The 24155-nt window shown below is 37.6% G+C and overlaps 1 protein-coding gene across 5 annotated transcripts in view; it reads left to right on the top strand.

Annotated features, from left to right (window-relative positions):
* ADGRG6 (adhesion G protein-coupled receptor G6) overlaps positions 1-22314 on the top strand; it is a 114708-nt gene extending 92394 nt beyond the window's left edge. For 4 of the 5 annotated variants that reach the window (XM_075413917.1, XM_075413921.1, XM_075413919.1 and 1 more), the window contains 8 exons: positions 425-531; positions 3296-3423; positions 4776-5044; positions 6602-6716; positions 7818-8101; positions 11986-12087; positions 14443-14595; positions 19208-22314. In XM_075413917.1, the coding sequence (XP_075270032.1) occupies positions 425-531; positions 3296-3423; positions 4776-5044; positions 6602-6716; positions 7818-8101; positions 11986-12087; positions 14443-14595; positions 19208-19386 (1337 nt within the window). In that variant the 3' untranslated portion in view covers positions 19387-22314. Of the gene's footprint in view, positions 1-424; positions 532-3295; positions 3424-4775; positions 5045-6601; positions 6717-7817; positions 8102-11985; positions 12088-14442; positions 14596-16782; positions 16830-19207 lie in introns of all 5 variants that reach the window. The other variant, XM_075413920.1, reaches the window with a different exon arrangement.
* Positions 22315-24155: the final 1841 nt, after the last annotated feature.

Raw genomic sequence — 24155 nt, 5'->3', positions numbered from 1 at the left:
TTTCATGTACCTGGGGATATGTGAGTAGGAGGGAGGCAGGTGCAGATACTGCATCAGTGTGCTAAAAAGGAGTTCTAAAACCATCTTACTGTTGGGTAAAACTAAGGTGTGTGTTAATGCATGATCCACATAGTAGGTCTTACTCATCCCTTATTAACCAAAAAGCTCCTTACCTTTATTATAGATCTCCATCTATTGCCTCTGCTCAGTAGGCCGTTACTGGGACACTCATCTGGTGTGATTCTCTGCAGGCACTAGGAAATCTGACACTTGCTTCTTTCCTGATTGTTATAATGTTCACCCGTTGAACATGCGCTTGAGAAAGCACTTCTGCATTTGCACAAGGTGAAGTGAGAACTCTGTTAAAAGAGAGTGTGACATGAGTTTGTTGGGAAGTATGGTTTCTCCTATTTGATTTCCACAGGTGGCAGTGGTGGCTGGAACCCTGCAGGCTGCCAAGTGGATGCAGAGTCCAATGAAAATGAGACCGTTTGCTTGTGCAACCACCTCACACACTTTGGGGTCCTAATGGTAGGCAAACTCACTGTTCACAAAGTTACCTTTCCTAGGAACTGCAATGCAGTTTTTGTCTTGGGTCAAGACAACTTTCATTTTTGTTGCTTGGGTCAGTCCTTTTGCACATGAGTTTTAATAATAATGCATCATTTTCCCCCTTATTGTCATAAAATTACCTTTTCATAACAAAATAGCTAGTGATAAGGATTCAGGAATGAGGTAATGAGTAAAGTTAGTAATGAAAGTATATTATTATTATTATTATTATTATTATTATTATGTTTATGTTTATTACAAGTGGCTAAATATTATAAAATAAAAAGTAAAATGTGCCTATAAGAGTATGCTAAATTTTGAAAATACCTGGGCTTAAGACTTCTGAGCAATACCAAAATACAAATAGCATATTATAGCATCCAGCTTCAAACTGGGACATGACTGGTTGAAAAAAAAGTCAGGGACTGTAAAACCAAGGCCCAGTACTAACACTTCCACTAGCAAAATAGAAAAAATCAATCTTAACGTGTCCTACAGTGCAGGGAGTCCCTGTCATTTCCCTTAACAATGTGATCTGATGAAAATGACCTGCAGCTGAGACAGGAGGGTGAAACAAGAGGGAAGTGAATGAGAAACAGGTCTAGGTAGATTTGAAACTTCAACATCAGGAAAGTGGGAAGTTGTTGGCAGAAAAAAAAAAAAAAGAGAGGTTCATATTGTCAGAGAAAACAGTAGAGAAAGAAAAACGTCCTACAGTCAGTAAAACTGCTACTGAGGGTGAGAAGTCAATGGAGCCCAATAATTTGCTTTCTTCCTGAGATTCAAGGGGCTAAATTGTCCCTTGCAAATTTACGTTGCAGATTTGACAAGATTTATATTTATCTAATGTCAAAAAGTATAAAGCAGTATCTTCTTTTGTGAAATGCGCAAACCCCTATTTGCTGTTTTCTTATAAATGCCTTTAATCAGCTTTGGGGATGCCTTGCAGTGCAGACCTTCTTTTGGAAAAAGTCTGCCCACTGAGGGCTGGTACAAAATGTATAACCAGTACTCTGTCACAGCCTAAAGCGAAGTGTCCAGTCTGGGTGGCTGAGATAGGTAGAGCATAGCCTGTCAGGAAGATGAAAGAGGGAACTGTATAGAGCACTTCAGCCTCAGTAGCGTAATTCCTGTAGCATTCAGGTGCCTCCAGTAATGTTTTTGAGAAGAAATTTCCAACATGAAAAAGATGGAATACTGATGTCTTGTCTTAGCATTTGGTGATTTTTTACACTCAGTAATGGGATGAAATGTTTCTTTCCATCTCAGATTAACATTCTTTGGTCTCTGAAACATACCTGAAGAAATTTCGTTTGCTCCTGATCACTGCAATGCTGTAGAAGTATTTGGGTTTTGATTTAATTTGTTGCAGTGACACACAGGACTTAACTGCACAAGGAAGCCACATGCACTGACTTTTTCAGCTTTGGCCTTCCAGAGCCTTCTTAATAGAGCTGCTCTCTTCACGTCATGCTCAGATGTAGATATGAAAAAGCTGCAAGCTTTTTGTCTTTTTGCAATCTAAATTGTGGTCTTGTTTCACTTTTCATCCTCGAAGGGAGAAAAAAAGGGCTTTCTTTAGGATATATTCAATGAGTCCCTTATCTTTCCCGAGTGCTTTTGTGGCAGTAGGAAATAAGGCAGAAGTTCTTTGAATTTGGGCTGTGTTCCAGTAGATTTTTACACAGTTTTGCCCCATTTAGTTTCTTTTACATTTGAATAATCTTTGGTGACTTTAATTTAGCTATTAAATTATTTTCAAATAACACTTTCCTTGTATATATAAACTATAACATAAGGTTGGGACAGGGTGTGAGAAACTGCATACAGCTCCTTCCTTTTCCTATGAAGAATGGCAAGTTCTGTAGCATTTTGTTGGTTTCTTTTTGATACAGAGTTTTGCTAGGGACAACAGTTACACTGACTACACTGACTGTAGAATAGACACCATTATATGTTAGTATTTGCGCACATTTACTCCACAGTGATATAGATCCAAACATTCTCGTTTTTTCTTGTACTTGAAAAAGGAAATAACACTGGCATTTATTCTCAGACAGTACTATGTGGCAATTACAGTTGGACAGAAAGCTGGAAAAAAAAATCCTCAGAATGTTCCTGCTTCATTTCCATTTTTTTTTAAATGTTGTCTTTGTCACTATTTTTCTGACCAATTCTATTTATAACTGCAGTTTTCATGTCAAAACAGACCATAAAACCAAAAAGCAATATCTTGCCCTTGGTTTCACCAGCAGATGATTAGCTACATTGACTCTTATGAGCTTTCAATAATGAGAAGTGATGTCACAAACTCCCCAGAATGTTGCACATTTCAGTATGTATAGTTTTAAGTTACATTTTCAATACACATACAACATAAACTTCTATTTAAATAGAGCTGGCTATAAGCAACTGAACTAAAAAGTTTGAAAAGGGGAGATTTTTCTAGCGAAGGACATTTGCATTGCTGTTACTGAATTAGAAGGATCAGTATTGGGTTCAGTTTATCTGCTGATGCCAGCAGTTATAATACTTAAAGTACAAAGTTTTCAAGAGCTATGGGAAGGAAGTGAGAGGTGTAACGACTGTAGACTAAGTATACTTAGTAAACATGAACCCTAATGTCAGGGTTATAGTGGTATTGCCAAAGTGCTTTTGAGTTTTACTGGACTGATTATCAAGTGTTGTGCGCATGGAAAAGGTGTTTGCTATAATTGATGCCTCTTCCTTCTCTCTCATGTAGGACCTTCAGAGAACCGTTACACAAATAGATCCACAAAATACCAAGGTCCTCACCTTTATCACTTACATTGGCTGTGGGATATCTGCTATATTTTCAGCTGCAACTCTTCTGACATATATTGCATTTGAGTAAGTATTAGCTCTGTGAAAAGCATCACAAGGGAAGTACCTGTGTGTGATGAATAAAATAAATTAGTTATAGGGCTGGTATGGTTTATTTGTCTAGGAAGGGGAATCCATGTTTAAAAAAAAACCTGCAAAATCATGGTCACAATGTTGTAAGTGGAAATTTTTTTCAAGGGGAAGTAAGTTCAGATTTTTTCCTCCTGTTTCCAATGTGTTGTGCTGCTCAGGCCTGGGAGCAAGGCTAATGTGTCTCAAAATTTTCTCTTTCCGGAGTACAGTGTCCTCTAGATTCTGAACAGATGTAAATTATTTTGAAATCTACAACCAGGCTTTTTGTGAAAATAAAACAAAACAAAACTTAGCCATGTCAGCATAACAAGTCCTAAGTATAAGAAGAGAAATTTCCAACTAGAACAACTGCATTCTAGAGCCCTTCAGAAAGAAGTGGGAAGAGAAATAAAATGAAGATAAATTGTGGATTGTTTTAAGAATCTCAACAGCAGTCTTACTGAAATGTGCAAGTGACTCAAGGGAATGCAAAAGTTTTGAAGTGATACGGTTCTGCGAACAATGAAAAGAGAAAATGAAGTCATGTCAACACAAAGAAACCATTCTGCCTGTAACTGGACGGGACAGAGTAGCTGCTAAAGAAGGATAGTTTGCTGGGGGGGGGAAGGGGGTTTTCAAGTGCTAAATATCTCCAATGATTACATTCCTATTGCATTACCTATGGTATAGTGTTCTGGTCCAGGATGGCAAAAGTTGGCTTGCCCCTCAGTTCATACATTTCAATGTGTATCAGTTAAAAAAAGAAAACTTGATCTTCAGTCTTCCTAAGATCCTATTAAAAAAAAAAAAAAACCAAAAAAAAAAACAAAGAAGAAAACAACACAAAACAAAAAAAAAGAAATAAAAAACAACACGCACTGGACAATATATTCCAAAAATTAAGCAAAGATTTACATACAGAATGATCAGAGGTGAGCTTCTGGTCACCTGTATTTTGAAAGTGTTCTTTCAGTTTTCTTCAGTTTTCATCTAAAGTACAAAACACATTGTATTATATTTAATTTGAAAGGTTTTTAATAATAAACCAGTTGCCAAAATACTGTGGCAGTTAATTAGCTCATTAAGGACCCAGAGAAGTAGTAGCTTTCCCCCGCCACATACAGCAGAAACCTTCAGTGATATCACACAGAAGTACACATCACTAATGCCTTATTGCCACAAAAGCTTACATCTAGAGTGACATCCCTGTGCTTTTATTTACTTTCAAAACTGGTAAACCCAGCTGCTGTAAGCAACTTGGGTGATTGAAGGTAATTAATCAGGTACATCTGTATTTCTCTCATCAGGAAGTTGCGAAGAGATTATCCATCCAAAATCCTGATGAATTTGAGCACAGCCCTGCTCTTTCTTAACCTGATCTTCTTGCTTGATGGTTGGATTGCGTCATTTGACATAGATGGCCTCTGCATAGCTGTTGGTGCACTTTTGCACTTTTTTCTTCTGGCCACCTTTACGTGGATGGGACTAGAAGCCGTTCATATGTACATTGCTCTAGTGAAAGTGTTCAACACCTATATACGGCGATATATACTGAAGTTTTGCATCATTGGCTGGGGTGAGTTCAGTAGATGCAGTATTTACATAGCATGTATTTTGAAATGATGCTATATAAAAGCTCTCTGTCACAAATACAGAGTAGAACCAAAATCAGTGTGCCGTTTGCTTCCCCGCAACCCGTGACAGGGCCGGCGTGGAGCCAGCCTGCTCTGTTCCCCTGTATAATTCTATGCAAATACAGCATAACTGCCACTGTCTGCCTGGAGCACCTCACAACCTGAGGAGGACTGGAGAGACCAGATAAACTGGTCTTACTTTCCACAGAGGCCAGCATGGGAGAGGGGAAATGTTAGTGTCGTATCAGAGGTGAAGAACTTTGGCACACAGTGAATTGAGAAACTCTTGCAGTTACTACAAAGCCTATGGGGGACCTTTGCGTTGGCTTTGAAAAAGCTTTCACTCCATCTTACAGTTTCTTGCTGACAAGTAGAAAGCTTATAGCAGAATCAGAAACAACTAAAATTTCCTGAGCTTCATCACAGTGTTTAAACCACAAAGAGATCCTGCCTCCCCTAAGCAGTGTACACTGCAGGACTGAAATGGAAAATGTAATACTGAAAAATAACTGCAAGGCTCGGGCAGCAAGGCTTTTATTCTTCATTTTTTTCTGTATCAGGAATCTGTGCCTTCTGCCTGAATGCACATATTGTGTTTGAAATAATACAACACAATAGAAAACCATTAACCTCATGGCTAGAGCACTGACCTCAGTCCAGCTGATAATTGATGTCTTTCCATTGGCAACTAGCATCCAATTTGGCAACCTCAGCAGAGGACAAGGACTGAGTGGTCGGAAAAGCAAATTAACCTCTTCCCCTTTGAATCTGTTTTGTCATAGCAAGGATAAGACATGTAAATAAGGCATGTCAGGAAACATACGTTTCTTTTGTGTAAGCTGTACCTCTCTGCACGAAGTTCTATTGTGCATAGTTGTTTGTTATTTTCCCAAAATATTCCCTTCGTATTAAAAATATATAGTTTACTTCATTTTTTTGGACACATTTAAGTAAAGGATATATAATACTGTAGAAAAAAAGAAGAGATTAACAGTTGAGAGAAGCAGTGGAGAAATTACAGGTTCAAGTTCAAGTTCCCCAGTTCCCCAGCCTAATCAGGTCACATTAGCATCTCTGAAAAAAAATCCCTCAAAAAAAATCCTATTATCATCCCTCCATTAGATCTCATTTTTGTAATAGTTAACCTTCTCACTTTATTATGAGACCCTGTGCGCAAATGCAAATTTAACTTTGAATATTTAGGAGAGATTATTCTACTGTAGCTTTCACATCAGATACTAAAATAACGTTTTCTACCTTACAGAACATTATAAGGTTTATTCATTAATGCCCATTAAGCATTTTGAAAGTTTTATATATTTGTACTGTTTGAAAAATTGTTTTCTTCTACTTCTCTGTACAGTTTTCTGACATAGAACTACCTCAGGATACTCTGTACTAAAGCAGTAGCAATGGAGACATCAATAACTTAACTTTGCCTGGCGATTTTGAAGGTTTAGGAGATTTGAAAACAAACTAGAAGTTTTCTTGTGTTACAGGTTTGCCAGCTCTGGTGATAGCAATTGTTTTAGCAAGTGCTAATACAAATGCAATTAATGTTTATGGCAAAGAGTTATACGGCAAAGATGCTGACGGGCAAGGAGGAGACGACTTGTGAGTATTTCATTTAATCTCTGACAATTTAGCATTTACAGTCTGGAAAAAAAATTAGTCAGGTTGCTTTGGAAAAGTCAGACATGCATTAAACAAGCAAAATGGACAAAATTGCCTTCTAAATTATTTGAATCTGAAGTGTAAAGAAGGCTGTAAGAAAAATTGGAGGAAAAGCTGTGTTAGTCAATGCCAGGTGCCGACACTCCTCTGGAAAAAGAGTAATTCATAAGTTCTCTCATGAAAATAAAATAAAAATACCTGTTTTGGTTTATCTTAAATGAAAGCTAAGTCTTCTAGCTAAGCGCAAAGAAAGAAGTAATATAAAAACAGTGTCCTTTGTAAATAAACCAGCCTTTTGTAAATGTAGTTCTTTAGCTTTCTATGTTCCTCTCTTGATGTCCAGTTAATAACCTCCAAATGCCAGAATTTTTCTGTGACTCTTTTGTTACTTCATTTTCTGTTCCTTGCCTGCAACGCTTCATCATGATAAATAAAAATATCGTTCTGTATTTTTATTAAAGTATTATGTTAAGCATTCCGGCCATTTACTGCTAGAGGAATAAGCTAGATCTCTCACATGGGTGACTGTCACATGTCTGACTGTCAAATGGCTACCTCAAAGGACTACCCATCCTGCTTCTTCTCCAGAGCTCTATGAGTTCTCCTTTAGCTCAAGTGGCAGAAACTTGAGGTTTTGGCACTGCAGATCCAAGATTGCCCGCTCTGTTACTAAAGTGTCCTATGCTTCACACAGATGAAAGTGATGAAGGTACTCATACTTATGAGTCTAAAGTTTCTGTGATGGGATTGCAGTTCCCACAGCTTGTATCTGAGGTCAGATTTCCTTTTTAAATAGTTTTAACTAAAATATGGTACAACCCTCAGATTACTGACATGATACTAATATGTGCCATAGTCACACTTAAGATGTCACTGGGCTTCATCCTTTTTACAAGCAGCAAATAGACGAGGGTTTCATTTGAAAGTATAGCTCTGCATCAGTAGAATCAGACATAGACTGGTTTTCCTTGTAGTCATATAAATAATTGGAGGATAGTTTGCTTTATCTAAAAATGATCCGATTTTTGTACCTTTTTGCAGCTGCTGGATCAAGAATGAAGTTGTCTTCTACGTGACTTGTGCTGGCTACTTTGGAATCATGTTTCTGATGAACGTTGCTATGTTTATTGTGGTGATGGTGCAGATCTGTGGGAGGAATGGGAAAAGAACTAATCGGAGCCTGAAGGAAGAGATCCTGAGGAACCTCCGTAGCGTGGTCAGCCTGACCTTCCTCCTGGGCATGACGTGGGGCTTTGCCTTTTTTGCCTGGGGTCCCTTAACTCTTGCTTTCCTGTACCTCTTCTCCATTTTCAACTCATTGCAAGGTAAGCTGAATTTCTGTTCTGTGAAGAAATAATATTTGAGCTGTTGCTGTTCTGGGACATATTATGTCCGGTGGTTTGACCAGATAACTCAGATCCAAGCTTTCTGGATCTTTCCTTGATACTAAAACGTCTTTTTATGTGCCATAGTGATACCAACTACCCATGGTTTGAATATCTTAGTTAAATTAATTATTTTCAAGGTCTTTTCAATAAAATGCACTTTATTATAAATAGTACTATTCCTAACTAACAGTCTGCAGTGAACTCTGTTGAGATAGATGCTGTATGACTTTCAACATTTCCTTTCACTCATTATAACAAATATAGGAAGCATCTTTCCTTAATTTATTCCTGTAGGGAATCTGTGAAGCTCGTAATTATTTTATTAAGGCATGAGAAGGTCATAGAACAAAATTCAGTCCTGTTTCAGTGCAGAGGGACAGCACAGGTATATAGGATATTCTTTAAGGAAAATTCAGCAACTGTTTTAGTCAGCTTATTTTTGTTTCCTTACTGAAGTTCTAAATATTTTACTTTTCCAACATAGTTCATCCTTCTGAAAAGTGCTATAATTGTATCAAATGGTTATAAATTACGGAAATATGTAGCTGACATTTAAATAATTTCAGCTCAGAGCTGAAATCTACGTATGTACCAAATGACATAAGAATCTCCACCTCCGCTTGCCCTACTCGCTAATAAAGACCAAGTAAAAACATAACAAAAAGAAAAGCCCAAGAAGGTCATTGGAGAGCCCTGTGTTACACCACACACATATTGAGATAAAAAATAAATTTGCCCAAAAAAGAACCATAAGAAAAAACAAACCCAAGAATGTCATTGGAGGAGCTTGTGTTGTGCCCCACAAATATTGAGATAATATATAAATTTTCCCAGGGTCAGCAAAATATCTTCCCTTTATGGAAAAAGTACTTAATGTTACTCTGTGTGGATTTTATCTGTTACAGTTGAGACATATTTACTGCATTAAAAGATTTATTGAGCTTTCGTGGAAAGAGAATAATGTTGTGGTTTTTGGTTTGGTTCCGTTTCAATCTAAAATGCTAGGCAAAATGGCAAAAGTTGTTTGGATGTGGTGTTCTTACTAAAGACTTTTTTTCCAAAGAACAGATTCTGATACTCCCTTAGCAGCATAATGAAGTATTTGCTGAAATGTGCCTGTGTTAGAAATTCAGAAGGGCCTAGAGAGATTGGAAGTATGGGAAGAACATGAAAAAAGATTTAAGCTCTGAAGAGCATGCCAAGGATCAAATTCAAGAAGTTCTCTGAAACCAGAATTTCCAGTGCAATCAATTAAGCTTGTATGTGCGGAGTGCACACAAAGTTGACCACCACTGCTGAAGTCTCTGTGGGGTAGTAGCACTGTTCAATGGAAAATGAATATTTGGAAGGCAGTCAAGTCAGAAAATGAAGCTGAAAAACCTGAGGAGTTAATGCAGAAAGAAAAAGATTGATGAGCTTTTCATGGATTGTGGTAGCAAAGATGGCACAGTATATGTTCAGGCCTGTCACATCAAGCACAGGAAGAAAACTATCCTGTGTCTCAAAATGCTTATTGCTGTGCAGAAAGAGCTAGGCAAAGCTAAAGGAACAAGAAAATAAGATGTTTAAAATCACGTACAACTGATGTAATGCACATGTAGCAGTAAGGGGATGGAATGGAGCAAAGAAAAATTTAGGGTTTGTATCAGGAAGCATTTCCTAGCAGCAAAAAGCAGTTCAGTATGGCAAGTCTCTCATCAGTGTTAGCATGAACTTCATTATTGAGCCACCAGTAAATATGTTTATTCTCTCTCACAAGTTTTTTGAAAACTGCAGTAGTATTTTAAGCTGTACCAGCAGCCTCCATCAACCTAGTTTTCTGTGCACTGGCAGTGAAAAAGTAAATTGCAGAAACTACTGGCGTTACTGTACTTTGCTATTTCATCTATATAGGAAATGATTTTTCTCTCTTTGATGCTCAGAGAAAAAATCTGGGAACATCTCTTTTCTGGCTGCTCATTTTATATATATGCCTGGGCAAGCCAAATACTTTCAAGTCAGAGCCAAGCTAGAGCCAAGCCTAGGGTCTGATTTGGCTCTAGGAAACAAAACCAAAGCTATATTACTGAAGCACATTGTAAACTTTATGAATAATGAAGTACAGAGAAAAAAATTTCAGAGACCAAGCCCAGACGGGGCAAAGACAAAGTACTTAATGCAGTACGTTTGTTTTGTATTACTGTAGACATGTGTATTTTCTTTTTTAACCATTCACAATGTTCCAAACGTTCACCACAATTTAATTAAGCATAAATTTAGTAAGTTTGTAGCTGTACAGGAGTCCTAGGAGGTACTTTGAGCCACAAACAACTGCATAACTCTAAGCCTGTAAGAGCTGCTAGTGACTGCACTGGAATTACTCTGTGCTTAAAACAAATCACACACAGAAATATTTTACTAAACGCAAACATAGTAGCCATAATTCAACAGAGCTTGCTTAGGGGGAGCATTTAAGGTATGTTTGCCTGCCTTAAATTGTGCTTCTCCTTTTTTTTCAACGGCAGCTCTTGAAAAACATTGCAAAAAATGTGTTTCATGACACAACCTTTACCTAAAGTTAACTGATCTCAGTGGTTGCAGCCTGGCCTGATGGCTATAAGCAAATACAAGTCTAGTTCAATGACGAGCATTCATGCAAAAGTAGACCTCACCACTTTGGAGAAGAGAGGATAATTTTATGCTCCAAAGCATTTTCTTCCGAGCTATACCCTGCCCTTGTCTTCTACCAGCTGAACTTTAGTAGGCATTAGTATATGGAGCTATTCCTGATGACCATAAAGGAACAGTCGTAAAGGATGGCACTTAACCCTGTTCGCCCACATTATGTAGCATTTATTCATGTTTAAGATATAACCATGAGGGATTCAGCAGTAACATTTTGCCATCAGGTGTTCAGCCCCGGGCTGGCTCTCTTCCAGTGAATAATGATAGAACAAGAACAGGCCAAGCTGGAGAACGATGGAAGATTCCACAGCCAGTGCCTGCTGGGGAAGTGCTAGGAGCATATGAGATTTCCAACTTCTATATTTAGCTCCAAAGTATCTCCGTAGAATGATGAAATCATACCATACGCCCAGTTAAGACCTCCTTTACTACATGATAGATGCTTATCTTCTGTCTTGAAAATAAAGATTATAGAATTGCATGAGAAACATGATCTCTACAAAAACATTCTTAAGCACATTAATTGCAATTGCATACACAAACTGAGTAATTTTCTTCAGAAGTAAGTAGCTGGACACCTAATTAGTACTTGTGAACATACACTTACCATTTTCATAATCATTTCAAGTACCTGCATGTGATGGCTATACATCCAAGTGTGCTTTTTCAGGGCACTCTTTAGTGCCAATTACAAGACCGGTTTTAAAAGAATGCAGCCCACAGTTCTGTAGATACGGAACAGAATAAGATAAAATACCTTCTTGCTAATATAACAGTGTCTGTGTTTACTTTGCAGTCTGGCTCTTGCTGTTGCAAAGTATTCATTTTGTCCAAAGACAAAACCTTTTAATTATTTTCCTCTAAGCCAATAAAAAATTAGAAGATCCACACTGAGCAGGATCTAAATCAACAGTGTCAATAAAAGGGCTCCAGTTCTCTCTCTTCTGATGTCACAAGCACTTACATAGCAGCTAGAGGATGGCAAAATTTTAATCAATTTCCATACCTCTTAACTGAAGCATAGATGACAGTAAGAAAACTTTAAGATGATTTTCCTTCGCTTGTACTTCATGGTCTTTTGTTAGCAGATTTTAGTTAACCTATTTGTCTGCTTATAAATACATGCTTCATTTGTTGTTTATTTGCTTTTGTCGCAGGTTTATTTATATTTGTATTCCATTGTGCTATGAAAGAAAACGTACAGAAACAATGGAGAAGACATCTCTGTTGTGGCAGATTCCGGCTGGCAGACAATTCAGGTAAAAGCAATTCACAGCTCCCCTCCTTAGATGCTGCAGTAGTCCGTAAAAGTCCAGGTGAACAGCTTGCCAAGTTATTTTTAATATACTATGTAAGCCAGAGATATGGAAAAATAAATTAATCATAGGCTGTCACTTCAGTACTAACAAATGCCAAGGGACTTTTCAGATATCACTCCATAAAAATTCTCAAATCTTCTCTTTCAGTTTTCCACTGAAAGCTGGTAAATTTTGTGGGGCTATAAGCAAGGTTTTGGAAGGCCATTTGGACCCTGCAAACTAAAAAAAATTAAATAAAGGTCCAGAGATTCAAACTCTTTCATTCAAAAGCCAATCTTATTCCTTTTCTCCTACACGACAGTGTGTTGACTGAATTGTGTGAACTATTAGGTTGATGTAGGAGCAATTTGTTAAAAGACAGATAGAAATACTCTGAGGTCTTTTGCTTTTATCTTTGCCTTTTCAGACTGTTCTGTCCTTCACTATATAATTCAGAGAGATCATTAGAGACTCCAAAATGTAGAAGATTCCTTTAGCAGATAGAACCTGATTAGGTTCCAGAATTGAAGTTCATCTTTGTCTGTGAATCTCAGAGAGAAAGGAGAGCAGTTGGTTTGGACACTTCGAAGTGCAACACTTGGGACACTGTGCTTATAGTCTCCTGCACGTTTGGCCATCTCGGATGGCATTAGACTCCTGTGTTTAGATGACTGGATCTTGCTTTGTTGTCTGATGTAATGTTTTTGGACCATATAATTCTTGCTCATATGGTTCTTGCTCAGTGACGAGGGTTGAAATCGAGAGTTGATGTAGGGTGGCACAAGCTCATTGCCTAGTAAGGTAAGCTAGCCTAGCCCAGATAATAACAGCGCCCCAAATACCCTTGTGTCCTTTCTCTCTTGGCATCCAAGGTTTGTTTCAAGATTATAAGTAACTGCTTTGCCACCAAGACTTTTGCTTTGTTTTGCTCTGGTTTTTTTAGGAAATACATTCTCATTGCACACTATAAAACATTTATGCTTTCACTTTGTAGTAAGAAAACCTGATTCGTGATTTCAGAGAGTTAATACAAATTAGGAAAAGCATATTCATTCAGATCAGACATCCAGATTGTTTCATATGTTCAGTTTCCATGTGGTTCCCGCTGTAACTCCTGAACTGGCAAACACAGGTGGATGAATTATTTCCAGATTTTTATGCTGCTGGTGGGCAGCTTCTGGGTATAACAGAAATAAAAACCTGAAGGATAGGAGTACTTCAGTGGCACAGTTAATGTGCTGTCATTATGCCTAGCATTAACCAGTCCATCACCACCGTCTGGTTTTATTCTCCATGAACCTGACACAGTTTGCAGGCAGAAAAGTGAAATATAAGCCAAATGTGAACTTGCATACCTGTCCAATTGAAATGTACTTTAGGGCATGCTACAATTAAGCGAAGAAGCAAACAAGCCAAAGCCTTGCAACACTGCCATAGCTAGATCAGAGAAATAGTAACCTATACCCTATAGCAATGACTTGGTATAAAATATTTGTCTTGATTTAAGGCAAAAGTGGCCCGTGTGTCTTTGGTTTGGACTTCTCTTCCATTTTGTGAATTTCCTTGCAATACAGTGAATAACAGTATCAAGACTAAAGTGTGAAACTATCTGTACTGACCTGCAAGTATATGATACAAAAGTAGTTAGATACATTTATTCTACTGGTATTGGGACACTTGTGATGAGTTTTTTAGTGAGAATGTTCCTCAGTAATTTTATTGGTGTTAGTCATTTAATTTAATTTTGAAAGTTGTTCCAGTATAAGAGCCTATTGTGTTAATAGTTCAGACAAAACTCGTCAGATGTAAATTACTGAATAACCATTATTATTAATTAATATTGCACCAATATGATAAACCCTGTAACCCTATAAGTGCAAATCCACTAATATGTAGTATCTACCTCAGCAGATCAAGCTGTGAAATGATAAGACCTCTGTAAATGCTCCTATCCGTCCCTTTACTATCTCTCTGGATTTCTCTGTTCAGGTGGTAAAACTCTGGCATCCTTATACTGCTACAGATCTTCATTGCTCTCCTGCATCCTGGAAAGCCAGATCTTACAGTTCTGCCATCCAGCCAAATTATCATTAGAGAGTTAGAGCCACCAATTTTAACTGCTGTGGTAAACAGCAAAGTAAATCAAGTTGGACTAATTCTTGTATTTCTTAAGAACCAAAGAGGCTACCTGACAGGAAAAGGATAGGCCGTTTGTTATAAACAACATGAAGAAGTGTATCTAATGCTTGAAATGTTCATAACTGAGTAAATTTACTACCTATGGTAATTTATGTAAAATTTTTCAATCATTTTTAGATTGGAGCAAAACAGCAACCAATATTATAAAGAAGAGTTCTGATAATCTTGGGAAATCCCTGTCCTCTAGTTCCATCGGCTCCAATTCAACCTACTTAACGTCCAAATCAAAATCTACAACGAATACATATTGCAAACGAAACAGCCATACGGGTGAGTTCTTGCACTGTAACACAGTACATCTGTAAATAAGTAGTTTTGTGTTAAAGGTACAATAGGGTTTTCTTCCCAAAGGTTAATGTGAGAAAATTTCACCAATTTATATAGTTTCAGCTTTTTTAAAATATATGTTACGGTTTAATAAGAATCTTAACCAAACATACAGTACATCCAGTATATAATTCTGATCTGGGTATATTCCCATACTAAACAAAGTAGGTGTGAAGAAAGCAAACCTTACTTTTTTATAGCGTTTTCACCTCTTTGGCTAGAAGAAGGTAAGTCTTTTTATCCCATTGTAAACACAGAGTAACCAAAGCACAGGGAGATGATGTTCAGTGTCCAAGGTAACATGAAAGTTAGCAGCACAGCTGGAAATAAGGATCAAGTCTTCTGAACCCAAGTCCACAGTTGATTCACTTGGTCAAACTGCTTCCATTTAATTGTAGCACATTTATGGATAGAGAGGCAAATGGAGGCTACTTGGAAATTGATACTGTGTTCCCGGAGTATGCATTGTCTTTCCCTTCTACAAATAACATAACACATCTACTGCTTATTTATTTAGATGTCATTGGTGTATGTAATAAAAGGCATCATCTGTATTGCACTCATGCCATAAAAATGTGCTCATTATAAGAGCATTTTAAAGGAGCAAAAAAAGAGAGGAGCTGAAATGATTTGCAAATCTGTTTGCAGATGTGTGAGATAATATTTCAGAAAATCACTTCAGATTTTTTTGTTACTACGTTTTTGTGAATTTATGTTTTGTCTTGTGTAAAGTCACATAACATTATCACAGAATGCTTTTCTAAAACATGATGGAAATAAAATCTGCCCACATATTTAACCCAAAGATGTGTTTACTTGCTTTAAAGTGTGTTGCAAGCAATGTTTAGATAAGAAATACATGATTTTACTGGAAGGAAAGTTATGTTGTTTCTTAAGTATAAATTATTTTCAGAGGTCCTCAATGTCTCATTTATGATGATACAGTTTCCTGTCTTGATATGTGGCATAGTTTCCAGGAAAAACCTTATTTTTTTATTGATGATCATTACCTGGTTCAGTTAGGTACACAACTTCTGTCTAGAAATCCCCTTTTTTAAGAACTACATTGCTGTTTTCTCACTTCACAATATTCAATGCATCCATTAGCATGAGGAGCTGTGCATCAGGTATTTTAGGAGTGTAAATTTTTTTTTGGTTATCGAGAATGTACATGAAGTACACTTGCTTTGAATACAGTAAAAACAAGCTGTATCTTAGAAATTCCCCGGAGTTTGCTCACAGGACTGCCATTCGCAGCTGCGCTGGGAGGACACGGCTGGCACCCGCCTCACCGGGGTGCCACCCACCCAGCTGCCCTGATCAAGCTGTCTTCAGCTCACTCTCCTATGAAGGGACACTTCTGTCAGCAGTCTTGCATGAACAACGTTTATAATATCCACCGACCGCAGTGCTACGATTAATTTAGTAGTAAAGGAGGAGAGCATTGCGCCCTTCCCGCTGCAGAACATTCTCTGTTCTGCAGACAGAGAATTCCATTTGTACTCGTGGCAGATCAACCTTCAGACCCTTGGGATCTGGATTAGTGATAAAAATATGCTTAAAATTTTTGTTGAACTCAGGGCTTTTCGTGACTCTGACAATTAAAGAGACTTAGAGCTGGAGTTTTTGTAATGCGTGGTTGAAACACAACAATAAAACAGTTCCAGATAGGAAGAAGTAAGTTCACAGAAACTTGAAGTTAGGAACAAGCTCATGTACTTTCTTCAAATTGGTGAGCTTAATCCCATGCATAAATTTTTTCCTAAAAAGGCCTGCAGTTAGTAATGTAATCATAGTTTGTAATGTGACAGTTTATTGGACATTAAGGGACTACCACATTTTTCTGACACATTTTGCTCTGACCTCTGAAAACACACGTTTTATTGTGATACTCCAAAGGATTTTTTGCTAATCTTAGGTTTTAAAATACTGACATATCGTCTCATGTATTAAAAAAATAGAAAATAACATTAAGATTCCGATTTTTAATGCAGCTACACTTCTCAGTTTGATGTCTTAGCTGAATTGCAGGCAAATAATGTAACAGCTATACGTTTTGGCAACTCTTGTTAATATGGTTCTAACGTGCTCCCTGGAATTGACACAAGCATTCGTGTGTTTGTGGTATAGATAATGTCTTCTAAGGCCCTTTCCTCATCAGTGGTGGAGCATTACAGGTAAAGTGAGAATTGCTTTTGCTGAATGCATGGTTTGAACAGGGTGGAGGGATGCCACTTGCATGATGTCCTCACTGACGCAAAGGGCTTTGCTAATCAGAAGCACTGCTTGTTTCTCACTGTTACATCTTGCGCCATTGATGCAGAATCAAAGGGTAAGCGTGCTTCAGGCTCTGGGCATCTGCACTCTGCATGGGGCATGAAGCATTGGAAAGATGCCATGTTAGAAAACAGACCATGTCCTGACATTAATGCCTGTGTACAGTAGTCTGGGGCAATTAGATTAAGTTGAAACACCTATACACAAAGCGTATATTAAAAAGCAAAAACAATCTGATCAATTCCTAGAAATTTTTTTAGTATTTTTGAAAGTTATTACAGGAATTTTAAGATATTGTATTTCTGTTTGGTCTATGGCCACTATGGAATTAGTCTTCTAGCCCTTGATTTTTCATATCCAGTCACACCCAAAATGACTCTGAATGACAAACTATATATGCCTGAAAGCTGTGCTGTGAACTGCTGGTTGGCTGCAGAACACACCGATTGGAAAATAAATATTGGGTGGGCCCTACTGTGTGGACAAAAGAAATCACTTCTCCATCTTGTGGCCCTGCTGTCTACAAGTCTGAAATAATCTTGTAGATAGCACTTAAATACCATATATAGCACTTATATGAATTAGAAGTTAAGATTATTTCTGCAGAGAATTGGGTGGTACAACTCCCATTTACTTCAGTGATAGAGGATTTTAACCCTGTACTTAGGTGTGAAGCCCACTAAGCTAAACAAAAAAGAGGGCACTGCTGGTTTCAGAGGCCTTGCATAATTCCTGTGCATGCACATTTCATGAGGAAATAGCTGCCATTTAACGATGTAATGATGCCTTGTGAAAAAAAATGTATATATTTGTAAGGAATTTCAAAAACTTTCCCTAAAGACTGAGAATTAACTTTTTGTCTTTGCAATAAGGTATTCAATATGTAGAAAAACTTCAGAATGTAGTACCATTGGCTAGTGAATGCATACATTTGAAAGGCACACAGTACTCAGCAGTTTGCTGTTGGACATGGAGTTATTTGCTGTAATTCATAGACATTCTTGCGTGCTTTGAAAAAGTCATCCTGATATGCCTGAACATGCCTGTTTCTCTTTTCATGAGTGAAACTGTTTTGATTTCTCACTCTGTAATCCATTTCTTCTTTGCAACATTTTATACTCTTTTATGCCTTGATATCAGGACTTCTGCAGGGGCGGGTTACTTTTCTGTTTATTTTTAGTTAATTTATTTCTATATGAAAAAAGTTTTGTATGAAATCATAGTTTAAGTAATATGCTAAATTCTTAAACGATCCTTTACCAAGGAATTTTTGAAGGTGATTTCACCAAGGTCTTGTAAACAGCCATCAAAAACTTCACTTGTAGAAAACATTGCTTCGCAGGATACTCCATCTTACTGTTGGCTAGCGATGGTCCAAACCTTGCCTAGGTTAAGAGAATTAGTTCCAGCTTTATTCACTACAGTGGAAGACATAAGAAATCTCATTAGGACAATGTACTTGAGAAAATGAGATACAGGCTCTCTCCTTCTCATTGCTCATTACATGAGCTCTACCTGCTGACCATTCTCCAAACAGCAACGCTGAAGCAGACTTTCCCAGCACGGCTGAGAATTGCTTTGCTCCTTTTTCTCTTAAGCTCCACCCATGATTTATAGCACATGAACTCTGAAAGGATGCCAGTTTTCTGCATCTTTTCCTCCCCACGGTTGTTCAGTCCGTACCCTCTACAATATGGAAAAAAGAAAGTGATGCTAGGCAAGCACAAAGTTTAGGCCAGTTTCAGCTCTTGTTATCTGCTTGAAGATGCAAGTCATCTTCTGCTAAATCTCTGCACAAAGTACATTATTTCCATCCGTAGCCTAAGACCTCCACTGTTAAAATAATTGCATCCATTTACTGTCATTTTCCACTACTTCATTATATGGAGATGTTGTTTACCGGGTGTTATGGAGGTCACCCCTATTCCAGTGCTATCAAAATGTTTTTAGTTTGTAAGATTCAAAGCATCAGCAGTAAATTAGTATATTAAAAGGTCGTAGGAGTCAGTTACACTTTAGGCAAAGGAACAGGGGCATAATTTCATGAGAAATTATCAAGACGCCCACAATAATTTCAAGATGTCCACAACACCAGGCATCTCAAAAGAATTTACAAGAAGCAATGCCAAGCCAAAAGGTTGTTTGCTGGCTTTTAGGGCAGTAATTTCATTCATCAGTAGTGGCCATTGAAGGCATATCTGTGTGGGAGTGACACACCTCTTAAACTACGAGTTTGCTTAAGAAGGCCTAACTTCTTGTTGTTTCTTCATCTTTCTAGAGAATGTTTTTCTTGACAAGCCATCTTCAAAATTTTCCCAAGAGGATGGAGAACAGACATCAATCATCCCTGTCCACCAGGTTATTGACAAAGTCAAGGGATACTGCAATCCTCACTCCGACAACTTCTATAAAAATATCATCATGTCTGACACATTTAGTCACAGCACAAAATTCTGAGTGGGCTTCTGAATTTTGTAAACCAAAGGAAGACAAAAATTCTGCCTGGAATTGAGAATACTGGATGTCATAGAATGTGACCTGTTTAGGGTTTTTTTCCCAGTTTATAATGTTCTTCTGTTAACAGCTTCCACTCAAGGACCAATTTCTCTACCTTTTTACTGTTGTGGAAAAAGACAAATTTCCACCATGGTATTGAGCTGTTCTTAAATGTGTGTCAGCCACCATGATGACTGGACAGCTAATTGTAATCCTGTGTAAATATTTCTTAAGACTGAAGAGCCACAAGCCTAACTCTAAATTATGTAGTCCAAACAGAAGAAACTCTTGACTCCTGGAGAAAACAGCAGACGTGTCATGCAGTATAGGCAAGTTCTTATTGAACAGTTTACTGGTGGTCTTTTTCTCTTGAAAAATACGGATTTTCCCTATGACACTTGTTACATTCTTGCTTCTTGACTGTCTAGTGCTGTGTGTTTTTTATTTGTAAGTGAATAAAACCCTAACGCTAGTGTTAAAGGGTTATTTTAAACCATTTTTTACTAAATAGACCTTATCATGCAAATCTTGCTTACCAAAACAGTATGTGCTGTAAATTCAGGCTATTTTGTATCCTTGTATGTAGAAACACACTTATTACATAGATCTGCTGCCCGAGAAGGGTGTGCAGGTCGCTAGTAACTCTTGCAAATTTTAAGCCCATTTCTGTGTATGGAAACAGACAGTTGTGGGTATCATTGGCATATCCGCAGAACAAGTACACAGGTAAATCTGAAGTTTACCCAAAGCCACATTTCAGCATTTATTGATTGGTATGTACGAAATGCAGCATCTCCCACCGCAATTCTATGTTTAATGTTCTTTTTCGCTAAACAAAATAGACGACATTCCACTACAGATAGATATATGAATAGATAGCTAGATGTCTCTCCACATGTATTTTTATAGCAATGCACACAGTAAATATGACAGAGGAAACCACAATGTGTACCACAGACAATCTAAGAACTACAAATGGTGCTAAAACTTAAGTATTTAAATACAAGATGAATACTTTGTAAACCCATGAGTTTGTTTGTCAGTCTCAGTAGTTCAGATATACTGTATGTATAGACACCTCCATCAGATGGCATTGCAACATTAGAATAAGCTGGAATGCATTTGCCAGTAATAAATAAACAACATCTTTCCGGGCACAAAACGTTATCAGTATCCCTCTCCTGCTCCCTTGTTTGTTGACTTGACTGAGGTTGTTGGAAGCATAGAGTTTAAACAGTGTTCAGGCAACATTAGGGAATTTCACATCATTATACTCTGTGCATAACAACACTGAGTTGTGTGTGTGCAGAGCACAGACAAGAGCATAAAATGCTTACTTGTTTTAATCTCTATAAATGTGTGATACATTACCATGGGGGCATGACTGCCAAAAGTGCATCTCCTCACAAAGCATGTCTTGCCCCATGACAGGTTTTAAAAAATTGTAGCTGTGCCTGACGCTGAAGGCATGGGCCAAAACATCAAAGGTATTTTCAAATACTGTCTTCAGAGGAGAATGTCTCCTAATGGAAATTTTTGTTTTTAAAAAAGGCACTTTTTCTCTAAACAAAATATTTTTAGCCAAGTATTTGATTAATTGTATTCAGAAGGTGTCCAGAAAATTGTGCTGAGATTTTTCAGTTGCCAAGCAGGTGGATGTTCAGTGATTAGGGAAGTGGATTTGTGCCTTTCTTTGCTCTTTGCACGTGCTTTTGCGTGCAGAGATCGTTTAATGCTGTGACCGCACAAATGGCATATTTTCCCTGGCTGCAAACACCTGGTGGGAGGAGGAGGATGTCCTGATCTTATTCTGTCCAGAAACACTGCTGTCGTTACACGGACCTTAACGAAACCTCAGTCTCATAACTGCAGATACTTGCAATACATGGTGGTATGAATGAAAGTCAACCCAATTCACTTAAAATGTAATTATTAACAGGGATGAGTGTTGTCAGAGATCTTTAGTAAGGGAAATATTTTAGGGAGAGATTATGTACAAGCATTTACTGAACTTACATTTTATCATCCCACTTGCTTAACTACTGTAGATAATAGCATTCACATAGCAGCTTACTGTGAGATTTCTACCTGATTAAGGTGATCAGAAGTGAAGGAAAACCAAACATTCCTGAAAAAATGAGGAATCAGTAATACACGATAGATCAGTAAAATATAAATAAAAAGCAAACACAGTATCCTAACTGAAGCTGAGCTGTAATCTAACTATCAATTTAATGTACAGCTACCTATATTTTTAGTGAATTAAGATTTTTTTCTCTTTTTTACTACCATGTAGTAATCTTAAACTGTTTTGTGTCAGATCTCTTGAATGCTCTCAGTTCTACAATGTAAAGCTTCTACTTTGTAGTTGACATGCTGTAACCTCCCTTGTATATATTTATTTATTTGTGAGGTTAAATATGTCAAATATATTTAGCTCTATAATGACTGTTCTTGTTACTTTAAAACTAAGCTTCTGCTTCATCATAAAAGAAGAGGGAAAGAATGATTTCTTATATATGTTTTTTCCAAACACTTTGTGAAACAATTTACTGTAGTTCTATCTTTTACAAGTATGAGGAAACATGTCAGTGTAATTTGTAATACTAGTCAGTGGAATACAGTGTAACAGGTTTGAAGATGGACTGAAGTGGAAAGAAACCTTTTCAAGTAAACATTCCTGATGTTAGTGTTCCAAATAATTAAAGTCTTTTAATAGTGAATGGTTGATATTTTTTTTTTTCGTTTTTAGTGTTTAATGGCAAAAACTACTCAGTGGAATTCTGGAAAATAATCTTGTGTTTATTAAGTATGTGCGACAGGTACATGCCTAGCCAAAATGTTGGAAATAAATACGCAAGACTAACTCCATCTCATCAGAGGAACGCATTTTGCGGAATATACTTTTCCGTTTTGTGATGTACTCAATGCCACATCCAGTGAATGATCTGAAAGTTATGCAAGTTCATTTATTTATGGTAGCAGTCATGTCATAGAAATGAAAAGAAAATAAGGCAACAGACAATAAGCTGGGATGATCTTTTAGAAGTAATACAAATGAATAATCTAAAACTCATGAGTTATTTCTATTCATGTTTCTTTCCAGCTGAATGTAGTCCCTCATTTCAATAACTTGATTCAACTTGTAATCGTACTTTGACTGATCACTGTTGAAATATTTTAGTCAGCCAATCACTTCATTAATACACACTGATGTGTAAACATTAAATGTAACACACTAATGTCCCACCTTTGAATGTTTACCTTTAAAGAACACGGAAACTGCTGTAATGTGTCAGATCTCCTCCCTGCATTTACATCTCATCAGAGAAAATGTACAGAATACAAAGATTTAGCAGTAATATTTTTAGAAAGTGATCAAAAAAACCCCATGTGATAAGTGGCATTTATTAATGAGGATGCTGGGTGTGCCTGTGGACAGTGAACACTACCCTTGAGCTTCATGCCTTGAACAGCGTGGGAGGACCCTCTGAGGGAAGGAGCCCAGGGTTTTTTTCCAAGTAGGATCTTGGCAGATGCCAAACTTGTAAGGAGTGATTTGCAGTGTTTGGGGGTGGATTTATTTTTCTCTTCATTTCATCACTTTTTAAATATCAAGAACAATTTTATTTTAATCCTCTACTCTTAACAGCTTCCTACTGTAACCCATTGAGTTACATAAAATGCCACTTCATTTTAGTACTTTTGAAAGGCTGATCTATAATCAGACACATCTATGTAACTGCAGGGACAGCTACTGTGTTACAGGGCAGCAGTGTGTCATTCATGGAGCCATTAGAAAAAGTTGTTACGCATTTAATATATATTTAAAGACATAAAACCATATATGGGTCAGCAAATTAGGCAAAGGGCTTAGAAGTTAATGTCAGGGAAACCAATCATGCAGACCAGTCTGTGGAGCAGCCATTTCATACCCAGTGTTCCAGCTGCTGCTATGCTGAGGAGGCTTTCTCCTTCACCCTCTGCTTGGCTGGTCTTTGGTTACTCAGTCCATTTAATTTTCAGAACTCCTGTCCCCATTGTGGCACTCCCATCCTCAGGACGATCATTTTCTACAATGCTAGGGAAAGGGAAGGGGAAAAAGAGAGAAGAGAAAAGGAAACTGAAAGGGAAAGAAGGGAAAGAGTAGCTGTCAAGGCCCGCTATGCATCTTCTTATATTTTCCACATGATTTCTTGCTCCTTCCCCAGGATGTGTCACCCTGACCAGTGATGGAGGCAGGCCATTGCAGTGGGTTGAACACACCACCTTGGCTATTTGTGCACCTGTCAACCAAAGCTAATATTTTTGAACCTCCAGCTTTAAGCTGAAGATCTGCCATGGTTCTTCAAGGCAGCAACTCCAGTATTTCTATGCTTGGAGACTAACCTAGCAATACTGTCTTGGTAGTTCAGGGAGAACATAATGCCCCTCATGATGAGAAATCAGTATGATAAAGTTCAGGCACCACACCAGAATAAACCTAAATAAACCTTATGGAAACTTATTCTGGAAAGATAACTCTTCCTCAGATACCTCTGCTCGCTCAAATACTGCTGCCATTGGTTTTAGATGAAGCCCAGATTTAGTGCTCATGAGGGGTGCACATCGCGGTGATGTCCATGCGGGTTGTATAACCACAACAATCTGACAGCAGTTCGAATGATGTGGTTTTCCTGAGGTGTGTTGAACAACCTACACTACAAAATAAATGCTGGCTTGAATCTTTA

The sequence above is a fragment of the Opisthocomus hoazin genome, chromosome 2 (genome assembly GCF_030867145.1).
Source record: "Opisthocomus hoazin isolate bOpiHoa1 chromosome 2, bOpiHoa1.hap1, whole genome shotgun sequence".
NCBI lineage: Eukaryota > Metazoa > Chordata > Aves > Opisthocomiformes > Opisthocomidae > Opisthocomus > Opisthocomus hoazin.
This window is presented reverse-complemented; position numbering and strand designations above follow the sequence as displayed.